Source organism: Enhydra lutris, unplaced genomic scaffold, assembly GCF_002288905.1.
Source record: "Enhydra lutris kenyoni isolate GAN:26980312 unplaced genomic scaffold, ASM228890v2 scaffoldscaffold4, whole genome shotgun sequence".
Taxonomy (NCBI): domain Eukaryota; kingdom Metazoa; phylum Chordata; class Mammalia; order Carnivora; family Mustelidae; genus Enhydra; species Enhydra lutris.
In genome coordinates, this window is record NW_019154088.1 from 56036162 (window position 1) to 56051928 (window position 15767).

Consider the following 15767-nt stretch of genomic DNA (forward strand, 5'->3'; position numbering starts at 1 on the left):
TCGTGCTTTTAGATCGCTTAGCCAGCCGCCCAGCATGTATTTTGCAGTATGGTTTTATTGTTCTCCTTGGATAGAAAAATTTCTATCACTGTGTACTTACTGGATTGATATTACTGTGGCCATTTTACAAACAAGAGAACTGGACAAATTGTATGCCCAAGTGATATTTTCAAATTTTGAGATTAGCAAAGGTAGCTAGAAATAACCTCTCAAACATCAAGTATCTGAGGTGTAAATGTGTCTTGAAAAATGACTATAGGGATGTTAGGGGTGATCAGAGAGAGGAGACACTCTGCAGGTGTATATTCAGCTTTTTATTTTAAAATAAAACACAGATATAGAAAACTACGTACTACAAGCATGTGGTTCAGTAAATTATTAGGTGAACGTCCTTATTACTGATGCAGGTCAAGATATAGAACTTTGTAACCTACAACATAAGCCCCTTCTATATATTCCCCATCCCCTCAATAAATCATTATCCTCACCTCTTTAGTAATCCTCTCCCTGCATTTCCCCCCATAGTTCTATCACCCAAATGTGCCTCTTCATCTAGCACAATAGTTTGGTTTTGCCATTCTAGAAATTGTTTGTCTCTCTTAATTTATAGGTTTCCCTTCTCTTCCCTTCTGTCCCCTTCCACTCTCCATAGTTTATCTGTAGAAATACTTCGAGCTTCTAGTCCCAAAAGTGTCCCACAGTCTGGACCCTGTTGTTGATTTGCTTATGATATAACCCTACGTGACCTCAACCCTCCATATTGTCTGCTAATTGACAACTAGATCCAGAGACTGGATCAGGTTCAGGTTCCATTCCTCTGGCAAGTCTATAGGAAGCAGATGATATCTGATTGACTCACTTTTCTGATGCCGGTAGCCATTGTTAATGCCTAGATCCATTAATTCATCAGTGATTACAAAACGGCAATATTCTTATTCTGTCATTTCTTTTTCATTTCTTAGTTAGACTGTTTTTGTATAGACATTTCCCTTTATCTGTTATTTGGTTATCAGTACTCCCAGTAATGTAGAAAATGCAGAACGGGGGCACCTGGCTCGCTTAGTCCGTAGAGCATGCAACTCTAGATCTTGCAGTTGTGAGTTCAAGCCCCGTGTTTCATGCAGGGATTACTTAAGAAAGAAAGAAAGAAAGAGAGAGAGAGAGAGGGAGAGAAGGAAGGAAGGAAGGAAGAAAAGGAAGGAAGAAAGAAAGAAAGAAGGAAGGAAAAAAAGAAAATGCAGAATAGATGCTTACTTGTCTTTATTTACCAATTTTGAAGATAATGAATTGGTTCCTTGTGTTTTCTCACAGATAAGTAATTTCTTTTTTGTTTTAGATATCATTAGGAATACATGGACTTAAACATACTCAATGAGAGTCCATCCATTGCAACTTTTATCATGATTGAAGCTCAGATGGTCTCATCGTTAGCCAATGGGAACATCTTAAAGTTTGCTTCTTTTGCCATGACCCTAGTGGTCTCTAATAGCTTCTTTACCACCTTGTATAAGAGATGTTCCACATACATTTTCTGTGTCTTCTGCTGTAGACATGGGATTAGCCATTTCTTCAAGGAGTTCTAGTTTATTTTTTTTTTTAAGATTTTATTTATTTGAGAGAAAAAGAGAGAACATGAGCAGAAGAAGGAGCAGGGTAGGGGGAGAGGGAGAAAATGTCTAGCAATCATGGTGCTGAGCACAGAGCCCAATTCAGGGCTTGATCCCACAACCCTGAGCCCATGACCTGAGCTGAAACCAGAAATCTGGCACTTAACTGACTGAGCCACCCAGGCGGCCCGAGCACTAATTTATCTTAGAGAGAAGTGGTATGTCAGGGTTAGTATTTGTTTCTAGGTCATTCCATTGGACAGACTTGTGGGGAAGGGGTGTGTGCATGTGTGTGTGTGATATATACATATATGTATGTATATGTATATGTATATAAACTATATATGTATGTATATCTATATGTATACACTATAATGCATGTATATCTAAAACTAACCTCACAAATTTATATTGGTATTTCCAATTCAGATTCAAGACTGAAAATCTTTTAGCTTAACCTTTTCTCTGTTACTTACAGCTATCTTTTTTTCTCTCACAGCAAGAATCCTGATTCCCAAGGATACAAAGTGATAGCATTGGAATATTTAATAATTGCTTATTGTTTTATCGCTATTATGCACACAATAGTCTCAGAATGATAGCACTAATACTCTCATCAATATTGTTACTGGAAATATTTTTTTTTTAAATTTTGTGTATGTTCTTTGCATTATTCCTCATTTTAAAAAAATAATTAAAACTGGGGCGCCTGGGTGGCTCAGTGGGTTAAAGCCTCTGCCTTCGGCTCGGGTCATGATCTCAGGGTCCTGGGATCGAACCCTGCATCAGGCTCTCTGCTCGGCGGGGAGCCTGCTTCCCCCTCTCTCTCTGCCTGCCTCTCTGTCTACTTGTGATCTCTGTCTGTCAAAATAAATAAATAAAATATTTTAAAAAATAAATAAATAAAAAATAAAAAAATAATTAAAATTATCATTCCATATATATTTGGTCAGACCATGTAGCCTTGCACTATGTACACTCTCCCTTTTAGTTCATTGGTAATTATATTTAATTCTTGTCACCACACCTTCGGTTGGTATCTCTGTAAACATTTTGATTGTCTGAAAATATTCAATTATAGATTCCTCAGGAAGGGCTTATGGGAACAATATTTACAATCCTTCCGTTACTACATGTGGATAATAGTTTTTCTATATCCTTTATACATGAATGGCAGCTTTGCAGGATATAAAATCCTTAGCTCACAATTTATTTCCTTGGGCATCTTAAATGCTATTTTGTTTTCTTCTGACATAAAGTGTTGCTGTAGAAAAGTCTGATGAGAATGTATAATTTTTTTCCCTAAAGTTATATGATTTTTACTTTTAGATGGCCAGTTTCTTTAAAGTCCAGTAATTTTACTAGATTATGTCTTGGTATTTATTGCCTGGGCCAGCATTTCGGAACTACAGTGTGCTCTTCCAAAATGTTGATTAAAATAATTTTTTCTTTCCTTTTCTTTTTTAAAGGTTTTTTTTTTTAATTTAAAGATTTTATTTATTTATTTGAGAGACAGAGAGCATGAGAGAGTATGAGCAGCAGGGAAGGACTGAAAGAGAAGCAGGCTCCCCACTGAGCTGAGAGCCCGATGCAGGGCTCTACCCCAGGACCCTGGGATCATGACCTGAGTTGAAGGCAAATGCTTAGCCAACTGAGCCACCCAGGTGCCCCTTTCTTTTCTTTTTCTAACCTGGAAGTTTTTAGCCATTTTTCTGTTTCCTTGTAGGGTTTTGGTTTTTTTTTCCAGGGTCTCACCTTATTCATACATTGAATCTTTATCTATCTTCGCTATTTGTCACTTTCTCCTGAGTCCTTTTTATCTCTTAATTAAAAAATGTTTTTATTAAGTTCAATTAGCCAACATATAGTACATCATTAGCTTTTGATGTAGTGATTCATTAGTTGCATAGAACACCCAATGCTCATCAGATCATGTGCCCTCCTTAATGCCCATCACCCAGTTACCCCATCCGCAAGCCCCCTCTCTTCTGCAACCCTCAGCTTGTTTCCCAGAGTCCAGAGTCCCTCATGGTTTGTCTCCCTCTTTGATTTCTTCCCATTCAGTTTTCCCTCCCTTCCTCTATGGTCCTCTGCACTATTCCTTAAATTCCATATGTGAGTGAAACCATGTGATAACTTGTCTTTCTCTGATTGACTTATTTCACTCAGCATAATAACCTCCAGTTTAATCCACATCAATGTAAATAGTAGGTATTCATCTTTTCTGAACGGTGATTAACATTCCCTTGTATATTTGAACCACATCTCCTTTATCCGTTCATCTATTGAAGGACATATTGGCTCCTTCCACAGTTTGGCTATTGTGGACAATGCTGCTATGAACAGTGAGGTGCAGGTGCCCCTTCAGATCACTACATTTGTATCTTTGGGATAAATACCCAGTAGTGCGATTGCTGGGTCATAGGGTAGCTCTATTTTTAACATCTTCAGGAACCTCCATGCTGTTTTCCAGAGTGGCTGTACCAGCTTGCATTCCCACCAACAGTGTAAGAGGGTTCCCCTTTCTCCACATCCTTGCCAGCATTTGTTGTTCCTCTCTTGTTAATTTTGGCCATTCTAACTGGTGTAAGGTGGTATTTCATTGTGGTTTAAAATTTTAAATATTTTGATTTTACAATTCTTCCCTTTTTTATACCTTCTCTGTCTCTTAAAGCAATTATCTATTGTATTTACTAGTTTTTGTGTTTGACTATTTAGTCTTTGTTTCTAAAATGTTTTTATTTAATTTCAAATTCTTTTATGGGCTCTTTCATCTCACTTCTGAATTTTTCTAACCGAGATTTATGTTGTTATCTTATATTTTGAAGCTTTCTTAACATCTTTTTGCTTGTTTTAAAATAGTAAGTTAATAATCTTAAATTTCTGAGCATATCTTTCTGGTGTACTTTTATTGCCCACAGCAATGTTTCTCCCTCTCTCTCTCTCCGCACCCCCACCTCCCTCCACCTCCCTCGCACTCCTAGCTTTGTCTGGGATTGGATCTCAATACTTTTCTTTTGCTCATTTTTTAGTGAAATTACTTTTTTAAACTTTGAAAATGAAGTGGGGTTTGAGAAAGCTTTCCTACCTTCACAGATCTCCCTCTTGTTTATATGTGCTTTTAAAAAAAATTGTAGTGCTTCTTTTCTGAGATTTCCTGACTCTATTCCCTTCTTCTATTTTCTCTCTCTCTCTCTCAACCTCTTTCTCTTTCTTTTTCTCTCTCTCTCTCTCTCTCTCTCTCTCTCTCATTTTTGCCTTTTTTGTCCTTATCCTGTTTCATTTTTGCCTTAGCCTCAACAGTTTCTTCTTTGAGAAGGATTATATTCTAGAAGGGAGCCCTGGTGGGGCAGTTTTAAGGTTCATAAGTGCTAGATTGCTCCAGTTGCTTCAGACCTTTCTCCAAGGGGTCCCATGCACTCATCCCACGCAAAACTCCTCCCAGCTGTACTCAGATTTGTTGCCATACTTTCCAGTAAACTCTGGCTGACTATTTGGGGGCTCTATTGTTCTCAGGTCCATCAGATACTGCCCTGATGCTTCCTTCTTCCTCTCACATAGACATGGATACGATGTAGGTCTTATGGTTGTTGGTGGTTTATCCTACAGCTTCTTTGGGGGCTTATGGGGCCACCCTGTCATGTAACTTGGTTATAAATCTTGCCCATAGAATTTGGGTTTTATCAGTTTATTCTGTTTTCATGTGGGGATTCAGAGATTGAAAACCTATGCTGCCTCTGCCTCTTTATTCTCCAGTAGTGAGCTTTGCATGTGTGTTTGATGTGATTTGTGGTTACCGTGGCATTACAAAAGGTTATGATCTAGTTTAATCACTCAGCTATCATTCCTATTGTCTTCTACATTTTTTAAGTTGCCTTTGAGATATTTCATTTTTACTGTCATTTTCCTTAAGCATGTCTCTAACATGGAGAGTTTCCATACTCCACTTGCATGCTAGAAATTACTTCTACTAAGTTCCAAAAAGTAAATGCATTGTTCTTAAGTATTTATCATCCTGGTCTTGACTTTTAAATTAAAATACCCAACCTAACACTGTTTATATAATGGAAGATTTGGGCTTCGTTAATGGTGGGAAAAATATATATACGATATGGTTGTTTTAAAAGCCTAAGCAAGACATCCTTACAAGATAAGTTAAAAACTCCTAAGATTCATGTTTATCATTCAGTCACCTGAACTATCAAGAAAGGAGAGTATCTAAGAGAAAGGAACAGGAAGAGATTTTTTTTTCTCTGAAAATAGCTCCACCACAGTCAGAGTTGGCCAGGGAAAGACAAATATGTATGGCTATTTGCAATCTTAATCTAGATTATGTGCCTAATTTTTTATTGAGACAATACTTCTGTCTTATCTTTTCCAATGAAAAATTTATTGCTAAGTGATAACCTAGAGAGAGCTAATTTATATTTAGAGAATGAACCATTCATTACCCCTAAGAATTTTTAAAAGAGGTGTTAAGGGTTTTAATCTTTGTAAATCGGCTGTACTGTACTGGAATTTAAGAATGACAAACTGAAGCACAAGAAATATTAAGAAAGAAACCTCTGCTATCAAATATCGGGTGCCTGGGAGGCTCAGTGGGTTAAGCTTCTGTCTTTTGTTCAGGTCATGGTCTCAAGGTCCTGGGATCGAGCCCTCCATCAGGCTCTCTGCTCAGCAGGGAGCCTGCTTCCCCCTTTCTCTCTGTCTGTCTCTCTGCCTACTTGTGATCTCTCTCTCTGTCAAATAAATAAAATCTTTTTTAAAAATACTATCAAATATCCTTTTGTTCAAGAAATTATGATAGCAAATGATTATATGTTTGTTTGTTTGTTTGTTTTACTATGCTTTTTTATGAGAATAAAAAGTCAGTAACATTATTTGGTTTCCAAGAATTTTTTGAAAGATTTTAATGATCTGAAGGGGAAAAAAAAAATTTTTTTTAAATCGGTACATTCAACTTCTGCAACCTGCACCACGTAATAACTGCTTTTCCAAGAACATGAACTATAGCAGTGATTAATTCTATGCTGAATTCAAACAACTGTTTGAATTACCTATAAAGATATCAAGTTCACTGTTAATCTATAGTAATATTACCTTTTATTTTAAAAAATATGTTGCAAACAAGATGGGATCAGGAGGGAGACAAACCATAAGAGACTCTTTTTTTTTTTTTAATTTATTTGATAGAGAGAGATCACAAGTAGGCAGAGAGGCAGGCAGAGAGAGGGAAGAAGCAGACTCCCTGGTGAGCAGAGAGCTCGATGCGGGGCTCGATCCCAGGACCCTGAGATCATGACCTGAGCCGAAGGCAGAGGCTTTAACCCACTGAGCCACCCAGGCGCCCCCATAAGAGACTCTTAATCTGACAAAACAAACTGAGGGTTGCAGTGGGGTGGGAATGTAAGGATTGGGTGGTTGGGTTATGGACATTGGGGAGGGTATGTACTATGGTGGGTGCTGTGAAATGTGTAAGCCTGATGACTCACAGACCTATACCCCTGGGGCAAATAATACATTATATGTTAATAAAAATAATTTAAAAAAATAAAAGCATTAGTGAGAAAAAAGTATGTTGCAAAATGTCTTCTTAAAGTTCTCTTCTTTGTTCTATGTCTGAGTTAGTATATACCTTAAAAGAAAATTTTATCTGTAACAAATAAAGTAACAAATTAAGTCTTAAAGACTTCTTACAAATAATTAGGTGAAGATCTAAATAGATAAATGGCTAAAGAATAGAAACAATAAACAAAAATGAAAATTTAAAAATGGCTAATACAAACACATGGAAAGATGTTCAACTTCACTGGTAATAAGCAATGTAAATTAAAATAAAGCAGGTGGAACTGGTGGGTATTTAAGAAAATGGGCATTCCCATATCCTACTGTTGGAAGAAAAAAAAATTGGTACAAACTTCCTTGAAAATTATTTAGCAGTATTTATCAAAAATCTTAACAATATAGCGATGCCTGGGTGGCTCAGTTGGTTGAGTGTCCAGCTCCTGATCTCAGGTCATGGTCATGAGTCTGAGCCCTGTGTTAGGCTCCCCACCATGCATGGAGCCTACTTTAAAAAAAAAAAAAGTTAAAAAAATCTTAATATAGAAATCTTTAAAACTAAAAAAAAAAAAAAAAAAAAAAAAAAGCAATCCTTAAAACTTATAATCCCACTTCTAAAAATCTTTTCTGAAAAAATAAGAGAGTCTCAGTTAAATTATCATGACCATGGATCTTTGTTGCAGTGCTGCCAACAATTAGAAGCCACATAATTGTTCACAGTAAATGTTTAAAATGACCCTAACAGGTCACTTATTGGAATATTATACAATCATGAAAAACCATTTTGAAGAATATTTAATGATGTGTGAACACCCAAAGGGATACAAATCTCTATATAATACAACCTGTTTTTTGTAAGAAAAATATTTGCACATATAATTAAAAAAACAATGTTCTCAGTGGTTCCTTCTAAGTTCAGAATTACATGTGCTTTCTATTTTTCTTTTAATTTGTTTACTACATTTCCCAAATTTCCAACATAGACCATGTATTAGTTTAATGATTTTTAAGTTATTAAAAGTTATGTACTTTTAAAAATGAGAATTATAGAATAGGTTTGATTTCTACCTCTAAAAATGAAACTTTTTTTAGCCAGGCTACCAGAAGTCCAGATAGTAAGAACAGTAGTTCCTTGTTTGCTGGGGACAACCTGTCCTGTCAGTTAGTCTTTGCCTTCTGTTCTATGAAAACAAACACTGTCACTCCACATTATAAGAGTGAAGTGAGAATTAAGAGCAGTCTAAAAATAAAATACCTGTATTGTCGATCCCATATGTTGATACCATAATTGCAGTGTATCTACTGTGTAGGTTTTCTGTAAGAATTACCAAAAAGCATTTAAAGAACTTAGTGAATCATAAAGAAAAGAACTCTGTAAATACCAGCTATGACCCTTTTTAGTACCACTTCTATGTGTATGTGTTGCAGTATAACCTTGAATATTTGGATGCAAGTCATAACCATGTGATAACCCTGGAAGGATTTAGAGGTCTGATGAAACTGAAGCACTTAGACTTAAGCTGGAATCAACTGAAAAAATCCGGTGATGAAATAAATATGTTATGCAAACACACCACAAGCCTTCTTACTCTTGATATTCGGCATAATCCATGGCAAAAGGTAGGTAGCAGATATGTTTATAAAAAGCAAATGATCATTTTTATTTCAAAGCCAGTTACTCACTACTATCCAGTAATAGCCAGAAATAGACAAACTATCTTTGTTTTACTAGAATTCCTTGCATCTCATAACTTTAATTTAGTGTAGTGATCAAATGACTCAAATGTTATTAAAAGATTTTTTTAAATAAGCTCTACTAGTTTGAGAGTACTATGGCTTTAAGAGTGTTAGATACTATTGCCATTTGCAAACCTTGGGAGAGTTTATATAGTTTAGTGTGCTAGAACCTACTGTAATGAGGCATGGGACAAAAAATAATAGAATGTGGGAAGCCTGGGTGGCTCAGTCGGTTAAGCATCTGCCTTTAGCTCAGGTCATAACCCCAGGGTCCTGGAATCAAGTCCCACATAGGGCTCCTGGCTCAGCAGGGAGACGCCTTCTCTCTCTAACTGCCACTCCCCCTGCTTGTGTGCTCTTTCTCTCTCTCTCTTTGACAAATAAATTAAATCTTTTTTTTCTTTTTTAAATTATTTTTATTAACATATAATATATTATTTGCCATAGGGGTACAGGTCTGAATCATCAGACTTACACATTTCACAGCACTCACCATAGCACATACCCTCCCCAATGTCCATAACCCAATCACCCTTAATTAAATAAAATCTTTTAAAAAAGAATAATAGAATACAATAAGAGAGACATCATTAAGGGGGGAATGAGTTTATCACTTCCCCTGATAAACCTGTATTATAAAGGCTTATGTTCTGCTATAAAGGGGAATTTGATTGAACACTATTTTTTTTCCTTATCACAAAGATACACAGATTCATGCTAAGAAATTTCAGTATTCAATGATTATGTTTAAGGGTATCCTCAAGTATTTTTTTTTTAATTTTGTTTTTTTTTTAATTTTGTTTTTTTTTAAGATTTTATTTATTCATTTGACAGACAGAGATCACAAGTAGGCAGAGAGGCAGGCAGAGAGAGAGAGGAGGAAGCAGGCTCCCCGCTGAGCAGAGAGCCCAATGCGGGGCTCGATCCCAGGACCCTGGGATCATGACCTGAGCCGAAGACAGAGGCTTAACCCACTGAGCCACCCAGGCGCCCCAGGGTATCCTCAAGTATTTAAAAAATGCCCCAATTTTATAATTGCAAGAATCCTCCTTTCCTTGCTTTTCAAAAATGTATATAAGACTGTTCAACATTTTAAAAAAGAGGCTAATGATGGTTCTATTAAATTGCCATATTACTATGTTTACATTGTTGTATTTTTTTTCTTTTCTGCTCAGAAAAATTGAAGGATATTTTTCTTTTGACAGACCATACCCAAAATGTGCCTGGTCATAGTACAGCTCTCTTCCTGTTGCCAAACTAGATGTCAACGGCTAGAGATCCAGATAGAAATGCACACAGAGCTGACTAACTGCTTATCTAGATAACTGGGAGGCACTGCAGTTCTCTGAACACTTTTCACCACACTTTTCAACAGCTTACAGGACTTCCCTTCCTTCATAAGAGTAGAGCTACCCACCTTCAAACAAAACAGATCAGTTCTTAAATATAACTTAATTTCAGTTATTAAAGAACTAAGTTAAGCCCTTATTTGTAGATATAGCTAATAAAGTGGGAGATACATAATTTTGAATTACATGGGAAGGAATGAAAAAGCACTCCTTTCTGTGCCATAACATATGTAATGTTTTGTAAAAATTAACTTTTTGTTATTTTTCCCAAGCCAGCCACATTAAGGCTGAGTGTTATTGGCAGATTAAAGACTCTTACTCATTTAGATGGACTCCTCATTTCTGAAGAAGAAGCAACAGCAGCTATGAAATTTATTACTGGAACAAAGATTACTCAGGTTGGGTTTTACTGTTAATATTTTTGCTACTTAGAATATACAAATTATATTTTCCATACTCTTGCTTTTTGTTAAGATTTTATATCCTCTTTTAGCGTTCTAGTAAAAAATCATTAATATATAAAATTCATATCACTTTAACTTTTTTCTGTTTAAATATATCCCATTTAAATACCAACTGGTTGTATGGATTCTCATCCCTGCACACTACCCCAAAAATCCACAAAAATGCCTCTAGGGTAACTGTTTTTTCCCTATCAACTTGAACTTATCAGAGTCCTTTCTAGAGTCTACATGAAAATAAACAAGCTTCTATGGATAAGCTAAGCTTGGAAGCCTTGATAAAGCACTTAGTGAATTACCTACCTAGTACTGATATTATATATGTGTGTCTGGTTAAAGAATGCGCGCACGCGCGCGCATGCACACACACACACACACACACAACCTATTAACTTGGGGGCATGGGGAATGTGCATATATCCAGATTAAGAATGCTATACTTTGGCCAAAGTAGCTTCATCTTAAATATATTTACTCTAGTTCTCTAGCTGTTTAGTTTTTGTTAGAATATTTGAATATTAATTCCTTAATGTATTGTTTAATTTAGAATCTATTCAAAATGATGGAAAGAAACTTTTTTGTTTCTAAAAATATAATTAATTCCTCAAGAAGATTTGGGGTTTTACCCTACCAGAAATCAAAACCAACTAAAATCCTTTAAGACAATGCAGAATTGGGGCACCTGGGTGGCTCAGTCAGTTAAGTGTCTGACTCTTGATTTCAGCTCAGGTCTTGATCTCAGGGTCATGAGTTCAAGCTCCACACTGGGCTCCATGCTGGGTGTGGAGTCTACTTAAAAAAATGTAGATTTGGTACAGACCAAGAGAACAGAACATAAAGACCTAATATAGACCCATACATACATGAAAACTTGATAAACAAACAGAGCTGCCTTTACAGATCAGAGAGTCTTGTCAATAAAAGGCACTGGGACAAGTGCATTAAGGACTTCACTATAAAAGTCAAAATCAAGAAAGTTTTAGAATTAGGAACAGAGATTGTCATTATGACCGTGAATGAGGAAAGAATTTATTACACAAGAAACTAAGGGCATAAATATAAAAGACTGGATGTGTCTACATTGAAATTAATATATCTGTTCCTTAAAGGGCACACCATAGAGGGAAAAAAACAAGCTACATACTGGGGGAAAAATTTTGCCACACATTTAACTGACAAAAGGTATTATTTATATATCAGAAAAAAGACAACCAATCAAACAGAAAAATAGGCAAAAGATACTGGAGAGGAAATCAGAATAGCCAAATCACAGGAGAAGATGCTCCACTGCACTAGTATTCAAGAAAATGAATATTAAAACCACACAATCTACCAATTGAGAGTCACAAGTTGGTGAAAGTTTTAAAGCCTGACAATATCAAGTTTGAAGTAGAAGTGGCAGCTGGTATAACCACTTTGGAAAATATTTTGGCATTATCTAGGAAAGCTGAATATATACTTTCCCTATAACCCCCAAGTTGTATAAACTCTAAAGGAACTCTTGCATGTATGCAGTAGGAATCAAGAATATTCATAACAACAGTGTGAAAAACTGAAATCAGCTCCAGTGCTCATTGATGGGAGAACTGGTAAGGAAATATTGTCTAGCAATGACCCATAAATGAACTACCACTACATACAGCAGCACACATTCAATCTCATGAACACAATATTGAGCAAAAAAGCAAATCATAGAAGAACCCATACTTATTATTCAATTTACACAAGGTTCCAGTATGTGTAACACTAAATGATATTTATGGGCACAAACATAGGTCTATAAAGCAAATGAATGGTAGATAGAAAATTTGAGATCATTTGACTGCTTCTTAGGGCATTGATTGATTCACATGAGGTGAATGATGGGTTCTAAGGGGAAGGAGAGGGAAAGGGTTAAGATGGGGCACACAGGGTGCTTCCAGGATAGGAGGAATTTCCAGCTCTGAAACTTGCTTAATGGATGGATTATATGGATGTTTGTATTACAGCTTTCATAGTGCTATAAATTTTATTTAATAGTTAAATATCTGCTAAGATAAAAAGTAAAATACATATATATCTAGATATTGAAAATATTTTTAAGGCAAAGAAAATGTCATATTTTAAATTTTTTATATTTATATTTATATTTTAATATATTTAATCATTAAGTAAATTAATTATTTTAAAATTTAATTTATTTAAATTATTTTTAATTTTAGATTAATAATTATTTTTAATTTTAATAATTATAATTATGCATAATTATAATTCTATATAAATATAAAATATATAAAATATACTTATAATTATTTTGTATTACATAATTATATAGAATTCTATAAATTATATAATTCATAAACAATTATAACATATAATAAAATATAATAATATAATGTGTAATATATAATAAATAAGTCATATAAATTATACAGATATAATTATATTTTATTATGATTATGAATATAAAATAATTAAAATAATATAAATAATGAATGATTAAATTAGAATACTTAATATATTTATTTTAAATATATTATATTTTAATATAAAATTTATGTTTATATTTTATTTTATATTTATGTATACTTAAAATTTAAAAATTATTCATTGGGCCACTCATCTAGGAAACAATACTTTAAACTATATATAAATGACCTGCTATATACCATTTCGTTTATTCATCATGTGTTTTTTATTTTATTAGTTCTCTCTCTTAAGGCATTCTGGTACTAAAGAAGAGAGACCACGGATACTTAGTATATGGCCTTCTGCCAAAATTCTGACACAGATTTCAAAGTTAGGACCACATTTACATCTGAGTGGAAACTGGTACTTGAAGGTAACAGCTAATTCTATTAAACCTAATATAAAAGTTTAACTTCAATTGATTTTTTTAAAAGATTTTATTTATTTATTTGACAGACAGAGATCACAAGTAGGCAGAGAGGCAGGCAGAGAGGGGGAGGCAGGCTCCCTGCTGAGCAGAGAGCCCGATGAGGGGCTCGATCCCAGGGTCCTGGGATCATGACCTGAGCTGAAGGCAGAGGCTTAAACCACTGAGCCACCCAGGCACCCCTAACTTCAATTGATTTTAATCAGCTTTGGTCTGTGTATCATAAAGAGGGTACAGATAGGTAAGGGGCAGAAAACTGGAAGAGCCAAATTAAAATTATACAAGGAAGTCAAGTTGTCAACATTAATGTCACAGGGATTACACCTTAATCATGGTCAGCACAGAACAGGAGATTTAGGATAAAGGTACACTGCAAGACCAAAGGGTAGGTTTTGATAATACATCAAAATAAGCAAGCAAATTTGAAAGCTCAGAACCAGAGATCAAGCCAAAAGTTTGGGTGGCAATGTAAAAGAAATCAAGAATCCTGGCACAGTACTAGGGGAACAGGTCAGAATTCAACTGAGGATAAGGGGAAGAGTTAGAGGGCACCACCAGCTTCTTTTTGCTGCACAAAGCATCATACATTATTTTTACTACCAGCTATACACAGATATTTAGCTGTGATGTAGGCCCAGTGACAGCTCTGGCTGACCCCACAGTAAGATTGGGAATTGAATGACTCTTTAAATTTGCCCCAGGTTGGGCTGAGATGGCCAGGACTTTGAATCCCTTCATCATTGGATGTGGGCAAGCCTGGGAAGGAGCGTGACCTTGGGCAAGGGAGCTCTCTGCAGCTGAGGCTGTCCCGGAAGGTGCCGACAGCTGAAGGCCTTCCGCCAACACCACTCCCAGCAGCTGGGACAAGTCATTCACTTCGGTGGGAATCTGACACAGCACAGTGTCCATAAAACCATATAAGTCCCCCTTGGAGTTATAATCTTGTCAAATCTTACTCTTTTGTAAGTTTCACTATGTCTTTAGTTCCTGAAGGAATTCCTTTGATGTCACTTCCCACATTTGGAATTATTTCATTAGCCTTTTTGTAGCACTGAATTTATTGATAAGATTCTGAAGTAACATAAAATATGAACTATTCTACAGATAACTGCTTTAAATTTAGATGGGCAACATCTCTTTGAAATCACAAATTTAGAAAAATTGGAAAATTTGAAATGGGCATCATTTAGCAACAATAGTCTCACTAAAATGGAAGGCTTGGAATCCTGTGTTAACTTGGAAGAGCTCACATTGGATGGAAACTGTATCTCAAAGATAGAAGGTATGTGAGAATTTGAAAATCTTAAAATATGAATGTCTAATTAACAAGAGCAAAAAATGAATAACACTGAGGACAGAATTTCTGAGTCTGAGGAGAAAGATGTCTAGAGAAATTCCAACAAGGTTTGGGTCAGAGCGTTCTGCACATCCACTGATGGGCTCTGTGACTCGTTGCTACACATAACGTGCCTTGCTAGCCGACTTCACCTCCTCTGACTTCCCTCTCTCTCTGCCAATGTTTACCACCTATTACCAAACCTAGCACATAACAGAACAGGCAGTAATTAATATCTACAGAGTGGGAAAAATGAATGAATGAGTGCAGTATGCTTTTGAAAAATATAAAACAGCCCAGTTCATTTTTCAAAATATGGAATTAAAGTTACATTTGGAAATGTGAAAACTTTAAAAAAAAATGAAAACTTTATTCTCTAGAGGTTGAAAATCAAATGTACTATATAACGTTTTATAGGGACCCATACAAAGTATTATCAAGCAACTTTACTAATGTGGGATTTATCTGGGTATAGAATATTTCTGGTTGTGCATTTTGCTAACAAGGTTGTCTTGTCAAGAAGAGAAGGTAAGAATTGGAAATCATGACTGGAAGAGAATTTATACTTTACTCACTTTTGAATTGTTGGATCCTTTTCAGCACCTGTGTGTGTGCATTTTCATAAACTAGAAAATTCTGTTTCAAAAAATTACATATACAGGGGTGCCTGGGTGGCTCAGTGGGTTAAAGCCTCTGCCTTGGCTCAGGTCATGATCCCAGGGTCCTGGGATCAAGCCCCACATCGGGCTCTCTGCTTGGAGGGGAACCTGCTTCCCTTCCTCTCTCTGCCTGCCTCTCTGCCTACTTCTGATCTCTCTCTCTGTCAAATAAATAAATAAA

The 15767-nt window shown here is 35.7% G+C and overlaps 1 protein-coding gene across 1 annotated transcript in view; it reads left to right on the forward strand.

Moving 5' to 3' along the window:
* LOC111140648 (leucine-rich repeat-containing protein 9) overlaps positions 1-15767 on the forward strand; it is a 104620-nt gene that overhangs the window by 49127 nt on the left and 39726 nt on the right. Inside the window, exons 17-20 of the mRNA XM_022492847.1 lie at positions 8598-8789; positions 10528-10653; positions 13403-13537; positions 14696-14873. Of these exons, the coding sequence (XP_022348555.1) occupies positions 8598-8789; positions 10528-10653; positions 13403-13537; positions 14696-14873 (631 nt within the window). The remainder of the gene's footprint in view (positions 1-8597; positions 8790-10527; positions 10654-13402; positions 13538-14695; positions 14874-15767) is intronic.